The following is a 21809-nucleotide window of genomic DNA, read 5'->3' as shown; positions in this document are numbered from 1 at the left end:
TCCCTGGGCAAGGTTGCCGTAGAAGAAAACTTCGCAAAATAACCGGGGCGGATATATTATGATGTATTCACATACCCTTTACATGTGATGGATTCCATAATGACAATACAATACGCAACATACAGTGTATTTTCCAAAGCCACCCTTAAATACAATTCCTTTTCAAATGGAGAAAGAAACGACTCATGTTGAAGAAAAAGAATAACAGGTTTCTATTTTTCTCATTTTCTTTTTCAGAATAACATCGAAGCGGATTTAAAGTCGACCCTAACATGGTACCCCCACCCTTGAACTCTCGTGGAGATGTGAAAGTGGTCATGCAAGATGCCATTTTTTTTTTTTTTTTTTTTTTAAGAGATACACCCCGTTATAAAGGATATGCAACTAGTCTTCAGTTTCACCTTGATTCTCTGGAATATACGCACACGCACCACGAGCACACGATGGACCGAACCACTATTGGGTGATGATGATCCTTTACTAGACGAACTGCAACATGCGGAGATCAGTTGGTACAAGAATCCTGTAAAGTGGAACAATGAGAATATATATATTTTTGGTGGATTTGTTGTAGCACAACTTGATCATCATCCATCACCGAAAGCGAACGATTATTGAACGTTTATTTTTTGTTGTTCGTATTAACTGGTATTATCCGAAGGCCGTTTTGGTAATTGAACGTGAACTGTTGTGAGTCGGAGGAGGAGGTGGAAGACGAGAGCACAAATTACATCCGTCGAAGATGGTATTGACGTTTATGGCCAAGTATGTGCCGGCTGTTGCCAAAATGATGTCCAAGAGGAGATCGTCGAGAAGCCCGAAAACTGTGACGTCTTCTCCGGCTGTTGACGCGAGTATTAGCGATGCAAATGTAAGTCTGAGATTTGAATTTACTTAAATTTTATAGTTCGTCTTATATTTGAAAAATATTTCATAATCATTTTCATTGATTAGTCATTTACCCTTTAATTGGCAAGCATTGAAATATACAGAGGAGAAATATTCGAGGTTTGTTATACAGTCGACGCCGCTTATATTAGAATCATGGATAACGTTATCATTCGGGTATTGTTATCGCTTTTGCGACGGACGGAACAGATCAATGTTAAGAAAAAAATCGTTTTTCGTTGTCGGGACTTCGGATAATTTCATCTTTTGATACAAAAATTGATAACGAAAATTTCTTCTGAACCTAAACCAAACGTATTTCTGTATTCCCTGCTCCCCTGTATGCTATGCACCCTGTATAATGCATAGCACAATACAATAACACGAAATAAATATACAGAAAAAACAACACAAATATTATATATAGAAACCTCTCCAATGTATGGAGGCACAACATTCATAAAAACAAAACATTAATGCACAAATGCAAAACGTAAAAAAATATTTATATACACAGTAACGCAAATGTATTACAGACAGGACCGCAACTATTAGATGCTTGGTGCATTCAGCAGGGGCAGGCTCGGATTTAGAAGCCGCCTTGTAATGTTGAAGGAGAGGTTGGGGGATTAAATTTGCACCCCCCCCCCCCGTAATTCAGTGGCCGAGGCTTAAGACCCACCGACTCCTCCCCCCTCCCAGTTGCGGCTGTAATTACAGAACATTAGTTCATTGTGTCTGACCAACACCCCCTATAGATAAGGGGTTATCTATAAAGGGGATGTTGGTCTGACACGCACTTGTTTTTGCTTTGCGCTTGTACATGAGGACATGAGTGGAGATACGGGGGTCATGGCCCATCCCCAGCATCAACTGTGAAGCCTACTGTTCTAATGTATATGCGCATATATGAATTGACATCATCATCATCATCATCATGCTCCCCCCCCCCCAGCCTTTCACGTCCATTTCCACCTATGTACAGTGTGGGCAAAAAGTCCATAGAAACTTTAAAAATTAATAAAAACCGGAAAAATAACCGAAATAAAAAACGGATTTGCACAGGATTAGCATCACTAAAAAGGTCACGGGGATTTTTTTTAAGACAGGAAAAAAACTGGTACGAGCGACTTCGGTGGAAATATGAAAATGAGACAGTTATAAGAACTTTCGCTCCTAATCCACGACCAGTTCACCGTTGTAAACCGTGTATGTGAACAAGGATGCTGAGTGCGAAGGATAAAGCTTTGTTGGGGAAGTTGTTTTACGTGAACCAGGAATCAGCGACCATTGCCTCGCGTAAATTCCGAGTTCAGAAGAACGTGAGGGCTGAAAAAGAGCCTTTAACAGCGACAGGCCTCATAAAAACTCGTTTAGCGGTTTGAGGAAACTGGAACCCTGAAGGACCGTATAAGAGCCGGGCGACTCATGTTTAAGAAAGGCACATTCGCCGCGTGTTGCATCCGAAATGGAAGCGTTAGCTTCCGAACCAGCTGCAGGGACCAGCAGTGCTCCTGAAACTGCCAGACGCTTGAGCTCACCACCATCCTCGATACGCAATATTCTTCCTGGAATCCTCTATCTGTACCCATAAAGATTGCAGTCGGGCCATGAACTTTTACCAGCGGATACCGTACAGAGGGAAGCATTTGCGAGGTGGGCTTGCTCCAAAATCGAACAGAATCCCACCTGGGACTTTAACATCTCGTGGACAGATGAAGCTCATTTTTCGCACCTTGGCGACGTTAATACCTATAACTGTCAAATCTGGACGACATCTAATCCACGCAGACCCATTGCATTTTCTAAAAGTAACAGTGTGGTGTAGGTTCACAGGTTCGTTCATCATAAGATCCTTCTTTGAAACACAATGCCCAGGTGGAAAACGGCTACGGTGAATGCGCAGCGTTATTTAACGCTTCAGCGCGAGAATGCCGTGCTATGTTTGCGTGAATTGATGCGCTTTTTACCGTCACGTTTATACTCCGGTCAAGGCACTCCTGGTACAGACGTTCGGGGGAAGACAAAATCATTAGCAGGCATTGTAAGTTCCCATGGGCCTCCTCAGTGTCCAGATTTGCCACTGGCAGGCTTCCGGTTATGGGGATATTTAAAACCCCGGGTGTATTGATGTCAATCTGTCGGAACTGAAAGATGCGATCCGCCGAGAGGTGTCATGCATACATCCGAACCTGATGCGCTCTGCCGTTGCTGGATTTGTGACTGGCCTGCAATGTGTTATCCCCTAAGGTGGTGGTGTTCATGTGTGGAACACATACTGCTATAATAAACGATTTAGAGGCATTCTGTTCGTTATTTGCGTATCTTTTCTTCGACTTGTGTACGTCAGCGCTACCTATCGGCTGTTTTTTTAGTCATTTTTTTCCTGTCTAAAAAAAATCTCGTGATCTCTATCGATGCTAACCCGGCAAACCGTTTTTTATTTCAAAAATTTATAAAAACCGGAAAAATAATCGAAGTTTCTACGGACTTTTTGCCAACCCTGTATGTATATATATAATTTGGTCAATAGTTTTATTTTGTAATGTGGAACTCACTAACGATGGATTTTTCAAAATTCACACTATAAGGATGACATAAGGGGAGGGGCATCGCTGAGCCTAAACCACTGGAAGCTATAAATATGAAATTCGGTCAGTATTATATTTTTTAATATAGAGAATCGCCAAGACTGGATTTCTGCAATTGCAACACCCAAGGGGGGGTCATGAAATTATTCAAATGTAATTGGAAGGAATCATCCCCAAGCAATTTTCAGATTTAGAGAGATATAGATGGCTTCTTTCTCAGCCATCTATATCTCTCTAAACCGTCCCACCCGGGGGCCATTTCCTGAAGTTAAGAGAGGCTACTAATGCCTCTACTTCAGTGCCTCACGACACAGTGCGTGAAATTAGGAAGGCAGAGTCATGTGTCTCCAGTGGTGTAGATGGTAGCATGCTTGCCCGGTATGAAAGTGGGCCTGGGTTCGAGTCCCGGTGGAGACATGATGACTTTTCTTTCCGAGCTCACCTCAGCACAATATCCGGAAAATAATTGTTTCCTGAATTTTCAGATTACCAAATCCACGCGAGCGAAACCGCGGGTAACAGCTTATCCCTCATATGTGACTAAATTTTTAACCATGCCCATTGCCTTGACAGAAGTTTATGCATAGAAAGTAAAACTGAAATAACTGCTAAATATTACGATATTGTTTTTATTTGATAAATTCCGTTTTAATGAACTTCGATCACCAATGAAAGGGATTTTTAAATTAACGTGATATAGGAAAATTCATGATTTTTTTTTTCATAGTGAGTGTCTGGTAACTCATGAAATTTTAATGAATTTCGATCCTTGTCATGCGATCGATTGCAAAAAAGACCGGGCACAAAGAATCATCTTATAACGGTCACACACTAATTCTTTCATCATGGGTACATTACATCAGGGTCCATCCATCAACTGAAGTCAACGCCCATCGTAATAATACACTACAATATCCTATCAGTTCAATATCCTGAGAAACAGTTCTCTTTAACGAAATTTATCACAAAAAATCAGTTTTCTGGAGAGACTCTCTTAACTTTCCCCTCAATGCTATGGGTGGCTTCATGCGAATTCATAGAAACTGAAAACACAGAAATCATCCTAGGACTGTAAAAACCAAAGATTTTCGCACAGTTCATTCAAACCAGTTCCGGTTGCGGTTTCTTTTCTGCGATTTCTCTCGAAAGCAATTTCTTCAGATTCCTAACAAAAAAGATGGATCAGCATGAACATTGTCATCTTGCAAATATTGCACAGGAGGAATTAGCACGAAAATTGTAGAAATCTATGCAACGAATCGTATAGCACCAATGTTTCACGCTCAGCCTGGGACTACTGAAGAAAAAGTCTAAAGACTAAAGAGAGGGCATGATTTTTTGTGAGGACGAGCGCAGTCGTGTAGCAAAATGTCCATTCGAAAGCATGCTGAGTCTCCTAAATCATGATTTACAAGCTACTTATATTATGTAGCTTTCTAGTGTGTCACTATATTCTGTGGTTTTCCAACTTCTAGGTACGAATGCCAACCTTTCTCTCATTTCTGTGGTGTTTGGTCAGAACATGATACCTCCAAAAAATGGCTTTTTTGATATAAAAGTAATTCTTGCTAATTATAACTAATTAGAAGTGAGATAAATGCACAAATACGTGTGTACGGCTAAACAACATGCTGATGTATGATATGTTTATTTGTATTTGTGTGTATGCTTTATTTTTGATTTTTAAATGACAATGAAAATGCTTATATCTCAAAAATGTGATTTTGGAGTCACCATGTTCTGACTAAACACCACAGATTTGTTAAAATCTCTCCAAAACGGAAATTTTTCGTTTCTCAAATAGATTGAAAACAATACAACAATACTCTCCTCTACTGATTCACAAAACAGTTCTGAAAGAAGCATTCTACTTATCTCATCCCAAAAAAAACCTCTTTAAAACCCGATATTCTTAACATTACTATTCTATCACCCTTCAAAAAACACATGAAGCAACATCTGTTTTCAATCAGAGATATCGGAAGTTTCTTTTGAGATCTGTTTTCCATGCTTCTTATTAAGAAATCTACATTTTTATACGGTCCCCCCCCCCCGTCCTCTCATATCCAATGGGAAAGTTGTTGCGCGCTGTCTTTCATGAGGCCAACAATAAAATTCCAAATTTCTAAGGGCAATATTCTTTCATAACTTTTCTCCGTTTTTATAAATTCAAATATCTCAGCGAATATCGCACTTGGAAACACAAGAAATTTTTTTTTCTCTTGGCCTCAGGAGATACGGGGAATATGAACGGAGTATGAACGACGTGCGTGTGCGGTTTAGTAGTAGCAGTGTGCCGCTATAGAGCAGGCATCTTCGACCTGTTGCTCACGAGCGCCACTGTGCTCCCTGAAGCACCCAGAGTGCTCGATGCCAGTGTCCGATTTCGTGCTCGCGAGCACTTGATCGACGTTCCGATAAAATTCCTTGTACAGATTGTGTTCTAGGATTGAAATCACCCTGATTTCATGCATTTGTATGTCAAATTTGCTGAAAAGGGTGCTCTTTTTCTGATGATAATTACAGGGAGTGCTCGCGACTAGAGTGTAAAAAGGTTGAAGATCTCTGCCTCATGGAGAAGATCTCTGATCTCATGGAGATAGAGGGACGTAAATCTTACTCCATGGACGGTATCCAAACCAAACACCGATCCTAATACCGGCCTCTTGTTGGATAGCAGATTACTGCCGTTGAGTTGAGAGGTTTGAAAAAACTACGTGACTGCCCACTAGCAACGAACAAGGATTCAAATTGGTTCTCTGGTCCAAAGACCGTGGACGGGCCAAAATTTAAATTGGTCCACTCTGCAGCGTCCGTGAATGACATCCCTTGAAATCGGATGCCTGTCTAAATTCCTCTGCGTGTACTTCTTCTTCTAAGGAACTCATTCCGACTTCCTCATCCATCGCCTTGTTTAATTGTGTCGCAACATCGGATACAATCGAACCCCGATTTAATGAGTCAGATCAGACGGAGATTTTTATCCGTTAAATTGAGGAAAAAAACGTTGAAATCGAAACAAATATGACAAACTGTACAACAAAAAATATATTAAATCGAGGACTTCGTTAAATCGGAATTTGTTATATCAGAGTTTGACTGTTTAAATTTGTCTGCCGTACTAATGGGTTCCGTTCGATCTGCTCCAACACAGAATTATCAAAACGCATTTCCATAACTCAGAAGACTGTTATGCACATTCAACGTGTCCAAAAATGACACAAAATTGCAACCTCTGACTCTTGAGATGATGAGCTCACCATTTCACAAATAACAATAATAGAAAATTTTGCAGCGGATGATGATTCGGCACCAAAAGTCATTTGGTGAATTTTGGTCATTTCATGAATATAGTGTTTCTATATATTTAATATCGGTGACATTTACTATGACAAATGACAATTCCATACATTTTTGTAATACAGTCGAATCCCGTTTTAACGAACTCCAAGAGACAGGAGAAATCACTTCGTTATAAAGGAATTCCAGGTTTTTGTATTGTTTCTATGTGAACTTATATCTGGTGGATTAGAAAAGGGTTCGTTAAAACGGGATTTTCGCTATAACGGTACTCGTTAAAACGGGATTCGACTGTATTTCAATTTATGAATTTTTTTTTCTGAGTATTTCAATTTAACAAACGGTGAGTACACATCATATGAAGTTTTTTGGTGTTCGAAATCGGTGTCATTAAAGGACCCCCCAATCCTCTCGTACAATACCCTCTGCAGTTCTTCGAATTGGAAAATTTAATTTAGTTAAATTTTTATTGTGAAATACATTTAAGGTTTCATGGCAAAAGCTGTATTCAAAGCTTGTGGATCAATTATCTCACACCTACATTCACTACCTGAATTCATTATTGAAACGAAGCTATGAGTAGCTCTGTAATCTGTTATGAAAATGGATTTTGTGTATGTCTGTTCTCCATGAAAATCTGCAATTTTTAGACATCTTTTTTAACTGGCCGGCCCAGTTGATCCGGCCAATGTCCGAAATTCGGGCTTTCGCTGATTCCTATATGTCGATACCTTTGCATCCCCATATATGGATCACTAAGCTATCAATATTCAGATGCCTTTGATCGTTAGGGTTGTCATAGCTAACCATAACAATTATGGTTATTATATTGCCATCACTCTGATTTTGTTCTTTTTCCTCATAAATCAGCCTACAAGTTCGATCATGTTACTCTTGGTAAAATTGCGCACGAACATGACGGTGATGGCAATCATAGCAATTATGGTTAGCTATGCCTACTTGTAAGTGACCGTAACTGTCACAAAATATATATATATATACGGATCGATATATAGGGGTCGCCGAAAGCCCGAATTTTGGACATTGGCCGGGTCAACTTGGCTGGCCAGTCCTCGAAGCGTCCAACTTCGGGTTTTGGCAGTAACATATATCAAAAAGGACCCGACTTGAACGATAGGCTAATTTAAAAGTTCGTCAGAGCTAGGCGAACTGCCGAAATGAGCAAAAAAATCTGTGTGTTGTCGGTAGCAATGGTTTCCGTTTCAACAATGACTTTAGGAATGTTTGCTTTGGTTATTGTGGTTCCCAAAACAATGCGTTCCAGACGTGTTTATCCCTTTACAATGGTTTTACAACTTCATCAATGCTTCCAGTAGATGGAGAAAACCCGGGCAGCGCACCGGGTATTTTTGCTAGTAATAGTTATAAAATAAAGACAGAGAAACTGAAATATTTGGAAAATGCTCTCAAGGAAATGACACACATTATTTTTAAAAATATTTCTTATTCCAAGCGTATCCTTCAGTAATAATACCAACGGAATCGTTAGGCACTTACGCAATCGCCGATATGCTTCTTAAATTATTCTCTCCGAGACCTAAGTACGTGTTACGCCTCTTTTTGACGACTGCTCGAAATGTCCATTAAGAACGTGACTGCTCATTTATCCTACGAACAGTCGTTTATTAAACAACAGCAACAAAAAAAAAACCGTCCATTGTCACACGTATATAACAACAGCCTTGAAATCAAGGTTAACCGGCCAAGTTCTGTTTTATTATAACATTAGTTGCACAGCCCGGAGGCATATCTGTCTGTCTGTGTGTCTCTTTCCATCCACTAAATGTGTTCTCGGTATTTAGTTCGGGTCGGTAATAATCTGCAGTTTGCATGTGCGTGAGTGTGTGTGTGTGTTGTTTCCTCTCCCGTGCATGAGAAATATCCGAATATAGAAACATGCTCAAGCTTTTAGGTTCGAGTTTTACGGCCAATTGGAATACTCAATCCTTCAAGTTCCCCACGGAGATCCCGACTTTGAAACGGCAAGACATCCGAGAGGTGATTTTTTTTTTTCTATCATCAAACACTATTGAGAGATTAATATCTATCACGTGATCTTAATATTCTACTGTTAAGGTCTTTCACAAGTCGGAGAACGCAGTCGCACCCCGATTTAAGCGATTTTCAGTTCTTGAATTCAGTGCAATTCGTAAGCGTTATGGGATTATAACCGGGATGGAAATGATATCTTAATTATGATATTGATTGCCGGATAAGAATATACAGTTGAACCAACGCCATCTATAGGTTAGCAAGAGAGCAAGGTTACTCAACATTTTCGATAGTGTGGGCCACTTATGTAAGGCCGGGATTACGCTATAAAACTTTGATAAAAGTTCTTTCATAAAACTTGAAAAATGCATTCGGGCTAATGTAATTAATCAATAAGCTTATTGGCTGGTTTTTCCTAATATTGTAAATAATCTTTTATCAAACTTTTATAGTGTAATAACGGCCTAATCTGGAAATATCCCGTTAGTCTCGTAAGTGATATTTAAATGTGCCGCGCGTCTCTCAAATAATCACAAATGAGCCACTTGAATGATCTGGAAGTGACCTGGGAATGCATCGCGGGTCACTTAAGTGATCTATAAATGTGTCGTTAACTGAGTCGCATATGTGATCTGGAAATATGTCGTTAAATGGGCCGCTTAAATGATCTGGAACTGTGCCAAACAAATCAGAGATGATGATAATTTGCATGTAATTAATGATTTTTTTTTAATTGATATGACTATAAATATCAATCTCATATCTTCGCCATGATTTTTTTTCCGTACCTGCAGACTTGCTGTTGCGCTTGTTTTTATTAATTTGTAAGCAATAATTTGCAATTTCACCGACGATTGGCAAAATTTTCAGCAAGAAGTGGCAATGTCCCGTATTTAAATAATTTTTTAAATTTAAAAATTTAAATAATTTTTTTAATTATAAGTTTGAAGCCTGCTTTTTTTACTGTTTTACTGTAATTTTTTTTCGAAAATACATGCTTTTTGGAGGTATTGGTACCATTTATCCAATATTTAATGTAATAATTTATGAAAAATTGCAACACCCCCCCCCCTCCTTCCTGTTTAAGCGCTTATTTTCAATCTCACCCATCGCGTAACTTAAAAATAGCATTTTTAAGTGAAATATAGGGGGAGGGCGGGAAGAGTGACTGCTTTTTCAGAGTGCAGAAGAACTGCCCATAGAACCAGAGCCATCTTAACGCACCGGCCTATTCAGGCAGGACCTGGTGACCCTAAATGATGTGATCTGGTACTGGAATTTTTTAAAGTAAGTAAATGAAATGTAAACTTTTACTTCCAGCTAATTTTCGGGCCTCCGTGAATCCTTTTGACCGAGCGGTCCATGATGTTGAGAAAGTCCTGTATAGAGTCCTTACAAGAGAAAAACTCACTGAACTCTAAAACACATTGTCGAATGGTCATGAATTCTTGAAACACTGTTGAATTGTCACGGCTTCTTGAAACCATTGTTGAGCGGTCATGCCTTTCCAGAACCCCGTTATTGAATGGTTTTATTCAGTGAATGTGTTATTCAGACATGATTGAAGGATCATAAAAAATGGGGTCGTGTCTTTTAAAATATTGTTCGAAGGTCTTCAATTCCAGAGAAATGTGCAAGAGGCAATTTTGTTTGAAAAAGCATAGACAATAATAAATTCAATAATGAATAAATCACAACTAAACAAAACTAAATTAAATGATAAGTAAATTAAAAATGAACACTCATAAAATGAATGATAAATAAGTTAAAAATAAACAAGATAAAAACAAAGAATAGTAAATAAATGATAATTATAAATCCATAAAAACTAAACAATAATATAAGTAAGTAATAAATAAAGATGTCTTTGTAATAAATTGAATAAATATTGAGTAATAAGTTGAGTAAATAAATTGAAGCTAAATAACTACTACTAAAAACTAATCCTCTACTAAATAATAACAAATTAAATCGCATACAAATTTAGCAGGAAAATTACAAAATTAAATGATGAATATATATATATATAAATTAAAAATTAACAATAACGAATCGAACGGCAAATAAATTATAATTAACACAAAGATTTTGAAGGATTTGAAATTTAATTAACACAAAGACAAATGCAGAACACAGATACATAAACACATAATACATTGCGATATTAATCTAAGGGATCATGCAAGTCGTCCAGGGTTCATTTATGCATAAAAACAATAATAAACGATAAACTGCACAAAAGCAATAATAACAATAATATAAGTGAAATTATAAATAAATTAAAAGTAAAGAATAATAATTTGGATGATAAATAAACAAATTAAATTATGAATAAAATAAGCAAAAATAAATTAATCGATAATTAAGTTCAAAATTCAATAAATTGTATTAACAGATAAAAATAATAGAAATGTATATTATTTTACAAATATATATTTATTTATAAGAATATATAATTTTATCAACTAATAAAAAAAAATTTAAAATTGAACAGTAACAAATTAAATAATAAAACAATTAAACATAAACAATAATAAATTGAATGATAAGTAAATCAGAACCAAACAGTAACTAATTAAATATACAATAACCAATAAAAGAATTAGAAAAGAAAATATTTGACATTATACTATATATATCAAAAGTTATTTTTAAAAATATAATTTGAATAATGAGCGATGGAAAGAAAATTTTTTATGCATGAATAATTTACACAAATGGAAATTAGCCTGTGAATGAATTATCATTTTTGGAAAAAAAAAACCAATTTCTAGCGTAAAATACGCATTTTTCAGCTTAAGACGCGTTAATAACCTTAACGGTCTAGTAGCTGTTAGACAGATTAATAAAATAATCCATTAAATCCCCTGATAAAGAAAGTAGAAATTTCCAAAGAAAATTTTAACGCTTATACGTGAGAAATACGTTTTTGATTTCAAGGAAACTTTCTTGATTATATATCGGCAATAAATTTCGAATTATCAAAAAAATTAGCAAAGTTTTATTGAGTTTTCTTCAAAAATACCCAGAAAGTTTTCCCCCAATCAAATAAAATTAAGAAATAATTTTTCCAGAAAATTTCGTAATTGTGGTTTTTTTTTTTTCTTTTTTACACAGTGTGTCCTGTAAGTGCTTAATGCGACCTTTATTTCATCAATCGTCCGTCGTAGAGGAAAGTTGGGAAAGGAGCGTTGTCCATACGTTTTTCCTGTTTTTCCGTGATTTTTCTCAGATTTTTCAATTCAAATATAGGAAATATTACACTTAGAACCGTGGAATTTTTTTTCTGTTGGCCTCAGGAGATACCGGGCAACAACTTTTTAATTGGAAGTTCGAGGACAAGGGGGATCGTATATAAATTAAGATTTCTATTTCTTCTTTTATTTTGTGACACACTGTATTTTCACTCTCAAAACTGGTAAAAGGAAATTTTTGAAAGCCTTTTGTGTGAGCATTTTTTAAATACGAATCATAACTCTACACCGAACGATTGATGAGATAAAGGCCGTGCTAGAACTTACGGGACACCCTGTATATTACAGCCTTGTGATTGGGTAACTTTGCTGTATTTCTTTTTTAGTTTCTTATATGCAAATTTTCTTCTCCTTTTTTTTTTTTTTTCTCTCGATAATGTCGTTTACTACGTGGACGGCATAAAATTAAGATCATGTCTTTGGTTAGCAATAACTCAGGTTAATGGCCATCTTAGGCGTGGTCGTGGGCTTTAGGGTTTTCTGTATCAGGACATGCGTAGTGATGATTATGGGGGAGAATAATCTTTTTTTTGGGATGTAATAGATCCTTATGTGGGAGGGGAGAGGTTTGTATTTTGAAGGTCATGTTCATGTACCTACGCATACGGGGAAGCGGAAGTCGAATATTTCTACCATGTAAATATTGCTAAAATTACGAACATTTTTATAGGATGTTTCAAAAAGAAATGCTTTAGTTTCAGAGGTGATAAAACACATTCGATAAGTATTTTTTTGTCAGAGAATGAGTGGCTGAATGTGAAGCGATGAATGTAAGTTCCTACGAGGAATGTTAACCATGTGCATGTGCGATTTAATGGTCGTAGCAGTCTGTTTATTTCTACGAACCTCCACTGCGTCGGTCTCTTGAAATATTCGGGGTCACGACCAGGCCTACGAATTTACGGCCCTTCAATTACTTATTCGTGCTGTTCAAACCAGGCATGCAGCAGTGATGGACAAATATATTGCCCGACATGTCCGAGACATGTAAAAATTTTGACTGAGCATTTATTTTTTTCGAACACATTCCCAACGCGGATAAAAATTTAAACACTTCCGTTTTATTATTCTTCGCATCGATGATGATGCAAGTGTTCCTGCAAACATGCGTGAAATTCCATAGAAATGTTTTCTTTGGCAGCCTTGATTCAAATTATCAACGTATTTTGATCTATTTTTGCGGTCCTAACGTCCAGCAGCCCACTGTAGTCATAGGAACTCATATACTGCAACCGGGATTACAGGCCCTCATATACTGCAACCGGGATTATAGGTCCTCATGTACTGCAACCGGGATTATAGGTCCTCATATACTGCAACCGGGATTATAGGCCCTCATATACTGCAACTGGGCTTACAGGCTGAAATCTTTAGCAGTCAGGATTGTTTCCGGGTTTTTTTCTAAAGTTTCTCGGTTAATTTTACCGCTTTAGTTAAGTTTAAAAAGTTTGGTAAAAATACTAAAAGGATTCGCCTAGACTAGTGTGGTCAGACGCCCGGTTTCCAGAGAGAGTCACGGTCCCGAAAGCTTTCAGGACAGCTGTTTGTCCCGGTTCTTTCTCTGTTAATCGAAGATTCAATAAAATCAAATTAGTTTTAGGGAAAAAAATGGAGATGTGGTAGCGAAATATATTGAGAGGGAGACGGTGCTCTTTCCATACCGATAATTTTTGTACGGGATATTGCTTTCACGCTGGTATTTCCGCTGCCACCTATCGGATAAAAAAAATACTGTCTGTTATAATTCTTAAAATAAAATGGTTGCTGGTTTTGAACCATGCAACATCAAAACGAACAACATATGGTATGAAACTATAATTTTTTTATAGCTTTTATGCTACATACCGATTCATGCGCCAAAATACCGGTTCTTATGTTCTGTAATCAGGCTGCAGGAATCGATTTTTCCGTGAACTTAAAACTATAGTGATCGATATTATCGCACATAGAATAATTCTGATATGTGACATAAAATACCAAATTTATAGTTTTATAACATATGATGCTCATTTTTATGATCACATTGGTTAAAACTACTAGTAATTTTATTTTAAGAATTATAACAGATAGTTTTGTTTTTATTCAATAGGTAGCAGCAGTAGTACCAATTAAACGCAGTTTGTTATATATATCGATCGATTTATTTCACATTTATACCAAATGCTATCCTATTCCAGTATAAAATTTTAAATATCTTCAATACTCAATTTTTTTAAAAACTTGTCGAAAAAATGCATTAAAAACAGCTTGTGCGCATGATAAAACTGCATCGAATCAATGTAGGCCTGCCTATATACATGAATAAATTTTTATTCAGTTTTATTGATGTCATGTTATTTTATAATGCAAGTTATTTTTAATGCGGTTTTTTCCTTTAATCTGTAAAAAGTTAAGTACAGTACAACCTGTCAGTGTGGATACTCTATATCCTGGACACTTCCCTATGTTAGACAGTTTTGAATGGAAAAGGCCATTTTTCTGTATCAAAGCATGTCCACAATACTCTATATCTTGGACATTGGACAACCTTTGGGTTCTTTTCTTAGACAGGTACAGCTTATTGTCTTCTGATTATCTGCTTCAAGTGTTGAATACTTGATAGTGTACATGAAGTTGTTGTTGGGAGAGTTCGTTTCCCCGTTTCTCAGGCGGATTAAAAAAACAAGTTTATTGTTAAACTGCAAAATAGGGTGTAATAGCCAGATTATGGTGACTTTTTACAACTCTCTAACATGCACAAATTTTAATGAAACCGTAGGTGTCCAACTTAGACAGGTTTTACCGTATCAGAGATACGTAATATTCCGTACGATAGCATACACAATCAAATATATATATATATATATATATATGGTAAAAATTGGAAATAAATGAATGGATAAATAATATTTTTAATAATATTTCTACTTTAGAAAGTTTTTAAAATGTTAATGGTAGTAGACCCTCCCTTAAAATTTTAAGGGAATAGTTCTTCAAGACATTGTAAATAACGAATTTGGAAAATTTTGTGCAAAAGTCGTTAATTAAAAATAATTATAATAATGAAGACAACCATCACACCACTACGTGATTTGAGACATAATAGGTCATTATTGGTCAAATATAGTTGGAGATGACAAGATAGCTGAAAAGAACTGAATGTAGTAGTTACATTTCCCTGTAATAACAATTGTCTAGTCTATTACAGCATCTTCCGATCAATAGAGATTAGAGATTGTTATTGGAGTCATAATAATAATAATGACCTTCATTATTTTCATTATATATGAAATGAATCTCTGCCATTCCGTGATAAATAGTACTTCCTATATTATCAGTGTTAAACAATGCCGGTAATTGTAAACACTAAAAAAAAAAACGGTTGTCCTACTGATACACGCAGTTGTAGGTCGGCCATGTTGTGGGCGCCAAAACGAGTCAAGTGTTTCTTTACACGTCGATTGTCATTATCTTTCTTCCACGGGGCGTCCTTCGTCCTAAAAGTCCTTTGTTTCCATCACCATCAACCTGTTGTGTTTGTTATTGTGAGGACGTGTGGGAAATGATGACCCATTTCCCCTGTAACCCAGCGGGGACTGCCCATCGAAATAACAATAACAGGTATGTGTGCATATCATTATTTCGGAGGGGAAAAGAAAAGCAGTATCACACAGCGCAGCGTGTGGACCCGCAACACAGTTTCCTCTAATGGTTCTTTTGATATTACTCTTTCTCACGCGTGGTTTCTGGTCCTCCCGGCATTGTTGTTGTTGTTGTTGTTGTTTGCACATTGCTACACTTATGCCGCATAGTCTTTTGTAGAAATTTTATACATACGCAATTTTGAATAATTCAAGTAACTTCATTTCAAAACAGGTTACGGTCGAAAAGTTATCTATTAACATTTAATCACGTGGAAAATATCGTTTGCTATATAAAATAGGTGTACCACCTGTACGATTAGCACATTCTGCACGATCGATCACAACGCCATCTCTCTTAAACAGTCAGAGTTCGTATGTCTGTGTCAGGAGAGTCTCTGACATGAATGTAGTTGTCATTCAATCGCACGAAACTTGGATGGTCTTTTTACTCTGTGACCTAATCTACCCGCGATCATGTTTAATGGACAGAATATTACAAAAATGAGCTCCTCCTCATTATAGGTGGGGTGGAGATAGACATGAATAGCTGGGGGGGGGGCGGCCCGATGATGATGATGATGGAAAGGAGGACGAAGAAGGAGTCCCTAAACCTATGGGTCGTGACCCACGTCACAGGGGCTTTCGAGATGGGTCGTTCAAATCCAATGACAGCGAGCGATTCTTGAACTATATATGTTGTGCCCGACACAAACTACTACTAAGGGGTCATTCAAGTATTACATCAGCATCGGGGGGGGGGGGTTTCGGATTTTCTGACTTTTGATGGCAAGAAGAGAGGGGGTTTGAAGGTTGCTTAAGTCATCAACCACCCCTATTTATATGAATATGATATATGATAGATATGAAATATTCTAAGCAGCTGACAAAATTTTGCTGACAGGGGGGAGGGGGGTCAGTGTTTTGCTGACAGGGGGGGGGGGTTCAAAAATGGCAGAAAATCTGCTTACGTAATACTTGAATGGCCCCCTAAGCCACACATGCACCTCGTGCTCATGCCGCTGCGAAATTTCTAATGAATTGGTATATGTTGGAATGTGCGTGTAAGTGTTGTAAACCTAACGTTAAGCTTGTTATGTGTATTACGGCCATGAATTTTTCTAACTATGAGTAAAGCGGAATTATTGAATAATTGTACCGTTGTAGGCCGATTGCGCTCTGTTGCGAGACTTTTTTAAGGGGGAGAGATCTCTCGCATTCGCACCTTGAAGTTGGGAACCACAGAAAACCAACTTCAGATGACCACCATTATGGTGACGGTGGGGTCCGAAACCGGATCCTAGCGATGCGAGTATATCACTACGACCCGACATGAACTTTATTCGCGGGAACTTCGAGATGGGTCGTGCAAATCCACAGGATCCTCTGATTATAGTTCACGATGCAAACGTATTGGTACGAGGTGGGCCGTACAAATCCATTTACTTGAGCAATGGGTTGTGACCCAAATTTGGTGCTTCCGAGATGGGTCGTTTAATTAAACCCACTTACGGAAAGGAATCCCCCCCCGTACTTCTGCCCATGCTCCTCGGACATGGAGTAACACCCACCACACATTAAGTTTGAAAAGGAGGAAAATTTCCTATAACCTTCTTTTTGTATTTTATCATGGAGAAACTTCGTTGAGGCGGAGCATCTTCTGCCACCTTTTCCATGATGAACACCGGTGCACATTTTCTCAGTCATATAAAAACCAGTTACTATGCTTTTATGCTGACATTTTTGACACGTAGAAAAAATGTTAAAAAACTATTAAGCTAGGACCCCTGCTGCCACCTATTAGGCAAGAACAAAACTATTTCTTATAAATTTTTCAAGTAAGATTGGCTGTTGGTTCTATACCAGCGTGTAGCATGAAAATAAATAGTATAGATATTATAATATCGGGTTTTTTTTTCCTTTATTTTCGTGCTACATATTGGTGTTAATTTTATGCGCCATATAATACCGGTTACTTTTTTAAGTTTACCATAAAGTAATTTTACGGCAAACACACTCACACATAAAAATATGGTAACCGGTAGGTGCATAAAATATTTACTACGGTACGCAGCATGAAAATAAACAATATATGGTATCATACCATATCCTATTTATTTTCATGCTTTACCCCGGTATAAAAACAGCACTCGATTTTATTTGGATAATTCGTAACAAATAGTTCCGTTCTAATTTTATAGATGGCAGCAGGGGTCCCTGCCCAAAGATTCCCTATTGCAATTCATATGTACGCGCATTTCTCTTCTATAAGAAAATACCGGAATGGGAAAGCGAACAGAATCTTTCTCATCCATCAACAATGCAGCGTTCTAATCTTGTAGTTTCAAGCACTTGGCAAAATGTTTCGGGGATGTGGCGAGAAATTCCCCACGGACTGTCACCGGTGCGCAAACCAGCGGTTGAAGAACACTGGTCTGGACTACTATTTAACCGTAGATGCACCTTGTACTCTTTCCTCCTTCGGAATTTCTAACGAGCCGGTGCATGCCGGAACGTGTTGCGTGTATGTGTGGCTCTAACATATTTATGATCTCAGAGTTGCGTTACTTTCGTTTTCTTGTAAGTGCTGTCATCTGTCATCTGTTATTTCGAAGTGGATACTATAAACGCTTGAATTTCCATGTTATGTAAGTATCGTTTTGCTGGTGATCGACTCGCATTCATGCCTCGAAGTTCGAAAGACCGCAAAACACCAACTCCAGCCGAACATCACTGTGCCGCCAGCAGGGTTCGAAAGTTTGTCCTCACTAGAATGGGCAAGTACAAGTACTAGACTATATAGTACTCAGACGCGGATACAGGACAATGTGGAGAAAGGGGGTGAATTATGTGAGTAAATTCGATCATCTCCTATTTTACGGGACAGGTTAATTTTTCCTTATTATTTGACTCTTGGGGGGGGGGAAGCCGTTCCCATTGCCCCCCCTCCCTCTGGATCCACCTCTGCGAGAAGGCAGAAATCTCCAGCTTCGAATGGAACGGATCCAGGCATGTTCGGCTTCAAGTGAAGCGGAGGCAGAAATCTTCAGCTGCGAATGGAACGGATCCAGGCATGTTCGGCTTCAAGTGAAGCGGAGGCAGACATCTTCAGCTACGAATGAAATGGAGGCAGACATCTTCAGCTGCGAATGGAACGAAGGCAGGCATGGTCATCTTCAAATGGAGCGAAGGTGGACATCTTCATCTACGAATAGAATGGAGGCAGACATCTTCGGATGAGCCGAGGTAGACATCTTCGTCTTCAAATGGAACGAAGGCGGACATCTTCGGCTACGAATGAAATGGAGGAAGACATCTTCAGCTGCGAATGGAACGGAGGCAGTCATAGTCATTTTCAAATGGAGCGAAGACGGACATCTTCAGCTACGAATGAAATGGAGCGAAGACGGACATCTTCAGCTACGAATGAAATGGAGCGAAGACGGACATCTTCAGCTACGAATGAAATGGAGGTAGACATCTTCAGCTACGAATGAAATGGAGGAAGACATCTTCAGCTACGAATGAAATGGAGGAAGACATCTTCAGCTACGAATGAAATGGAGGAAGACATCTTCAGCTGCGAATGGAACGGAGGCAGGCATGGTCATCTTCAAATGGAGCGAAGGCGGACATCTTCAGCTGCGAATAGAACGGGGACAGGCATGGTCATCTTCAAATGGAGTGAAGGCAGACATCTTCAGCTGCGAATGGAACAAAGGTAGGGGGAGACATGGAGATGAGCCAGAGAAGTGACTTAATGTGCAAGTGTATCGGATCATCCCGTATATTACTGGGCAGACAAACTTTCCCGTATATTATTCGGCACTTGGGAAGGGCGATCAGCACTTGATAACACTAGAGACGTGTGAATTGCGCTCATGTTGAATTTCAGGGGTGTAATTCTCTCATAGGATTGAGTAACGGTTTAGAAAGTTTTACGCTGCATGGGTAATGATCGAAACAGGAAACTATTCTAGTAATAACAGCAATATATCAGCAATGCTCAGGGACATAATAAATAGTCCCAACCCTGTAGGTCGATTATTTCGTCCGCCTCTCACGGCCTCAGTTTCAAAACAAAAATATATGCATGCATGGGAAGTAAAAGTTGCTCAATTTCCACGCAAGAAAATAAGAGACGAAGAAAATAACGTTATTGGTCAATTAGTGGAGTTGATTTGCCTTAAAATGTGGACCAACCGCTGTTGCGTGCGAGAAAAAATAGATATTATTGGAAATTTTAGTGCTTTAAAATAAGGTCTTTTTCGGTCAGACCTAGAATAGAAGGTTGGTATATTTTAGTGGTTAAAGCTTTGGCTATCCATCAATGTTGCAAAAAAAAAAACAGCGCTATCTATCATTTTATTTTCCTTCTTCAAATACGCCCTATACGGATGGATAGCTCTAGAGATAGCGGAAAACATTATGTTGCAATACAGTTCCCAAAAATATTGTCCATGTTTATTTTCAATATATTGTGCTGTATAGGATGCATTAGAGCGTGGATCCATGGGGGCGATCGCCCCTCCCAAGAGCCAAATAATACAGGGAAAATTTCGTCTGTCCTGTAAAATACGGGATGATCCGATATACAAACACAATGAGTCGTTCTTCCGACACTTTGCCCTGTGGATCCTCCTGCATCAGCTTCATTCGCCGCTGAAGATGTCTGCCTTCGCTCCATTCGCGGCTGAAGATGACTGCCTTCGCTCCATTTGAAGCTGAAGATCGCCATCTCGGTTCCTTCGTCACTGAAGATGTCTATCCCGGCTTCATTCACAGTTGAAGATATCTGCCTCGGCACATCCGCAGCTGAAGATGCCTGCCTCCACCCTCAGCTACAGATGCCTGCCTCCACCCTCAGCTACAGATGTTTGCCTCCTCTCCATTCGCTGCTGAAGATTTCCATCTTCGTTCCATTCGAATCTGAAGATGGCTGCCTCCGTTCCATTCGCAGCTAAATATATCTGCCTCGACTTCATTCGCAGCTGAAGATACCCGCCTTCGCTCAGGCGTCGATCCAGAGGAGGGAGGATGAATACGACTATCCCTCCCAAGAGCTGAATAATATGGGAAATTTGTCGGTTCTTTAAATACGGGACGATCAAACTAACTCACTCAACTCGTCCCTCCTGTCACATCGTTCTGGATCCGGCCTGTATACATTTTAGTGTAAGAGGCCTGTTTTTTTGGGCACGATCGTTAACCTCTGGTTTAACAAATCTCGAAATCTAGTCATGGCCGGCGACTTTGGTGCTTATCAAACAATCTCAATGAGTTTTGATTGGTTTTCAACCAATCTGCCACGAAGCTGCTGTGTGATCATGTGGGCATCATACTGGACTCACATCGCCAGCAATACAGGTTCGAACCCTGTTGGTGGCGCAGTGGTTTTCGACAGAAGTGTGTTCTTTACGGTTTTCATACTTTGAAGCGTCAATGAGAGCCGTTCTTCCATTTAAAATATTCTCTTCACATAGAGCAGGAACACGATAGTTTCATAACATGAAAATTCAAGCGTTTGCCAGTCACGCTCCGAATCACTGTGGTGGTTGAGAGAACACCACTGGCGCTGCAGTGGTATTCGGCTGAAGTTAGTTTTCTGTGGGTCCCAATTTCGAGGCGTGAATGGGAGCAGACTTCCCCATTGAAAAGTCTCGCTACATCTCGCTACAGAGAGCAGCAACATTCCTACAAACGGTACAAATATTCAATCATAACACTTCACTTCTGAAATATAGATGGCAGCACTGAAACAAACCAGACACAACACTAGATACCCACTCAGACTCTTAGGTACACACACACTTACACTTCCGGCACAACTCAATTGGTTGTAAATTGCCTATGGCGATATACCTGGGTTAAGCTTCGTTTTAAAGAAAAAAGAAATTCCCGCATCGAAATATAGAAGACAGATGACGGTGCCATTATAACACGAAGAGGCGTGAGTGGTGCAGTGGTTAGATATCTGTCTACCCCAATGAAGGCTACCATCAAGTCAGCTGGTTTGAACCCGGGGAACAACATAGATGGGTCCTTCCCCGGAGTGAAACAACGTACAATTGTTTCATTGGTTGCAGCAGCCATTCGGACATTTGCACGGTAGAACATTCACAAAAATTCGATATAAAAAGAAT

The 21809-nt window shown here is 38.7% G+C and overlaps 1 protein-coding gene across 2 annotated transcripts in view; it reads left to right on the top strand.

The window, feature by feature from the left end:
* The first annotated feature begins 395 nt into the window (after positions 1–395).
* Btk (tyrosine-protein kinase Btk29A) overlaps positions 396–21809 on the top strand; it is a 55549-nt gene continuing 34135 nt past the window's right edge. The window contains exon 1 of one of the 2 annotated variants that reach the window (XM_089249703.1): positions 396–871. In XM_089249703.1, coding sequence (XP_089105829.1) covers positions 743–871 — 129 coding nt within the window. In that variant the 5' untranslated portion in view covers positions 396–742. Of the gene's footprint in view, positions 872–8605; positions 8799–21809 lie in introns of those variants that run through there. The other variant, XM_089249704.1, reaches the window with a different exon arrangement.

Source organism: Pholcus phalangioides, unplaced genomic scaffold (assembly GCF_987345545.1).
Source record: "Pholcus phalangioides strain wild (caught in Gottingen) unplaced genomic scaffold, Ppha-v1.0 ptg000022l_1, whole genome shotgun sequence".
Taxonomy (NCBI): Eukaryota; Metazoa; Arthropoda; class Arachnida; order Araneae; family Pholcidae; genus Pholcus; species Pholcus phalangioides.
The sequence above is the reverse complement of the archived record's forward strand: the minus strand, read 5'-3'. Positions and strand labels throughout refer to the sequence as shown.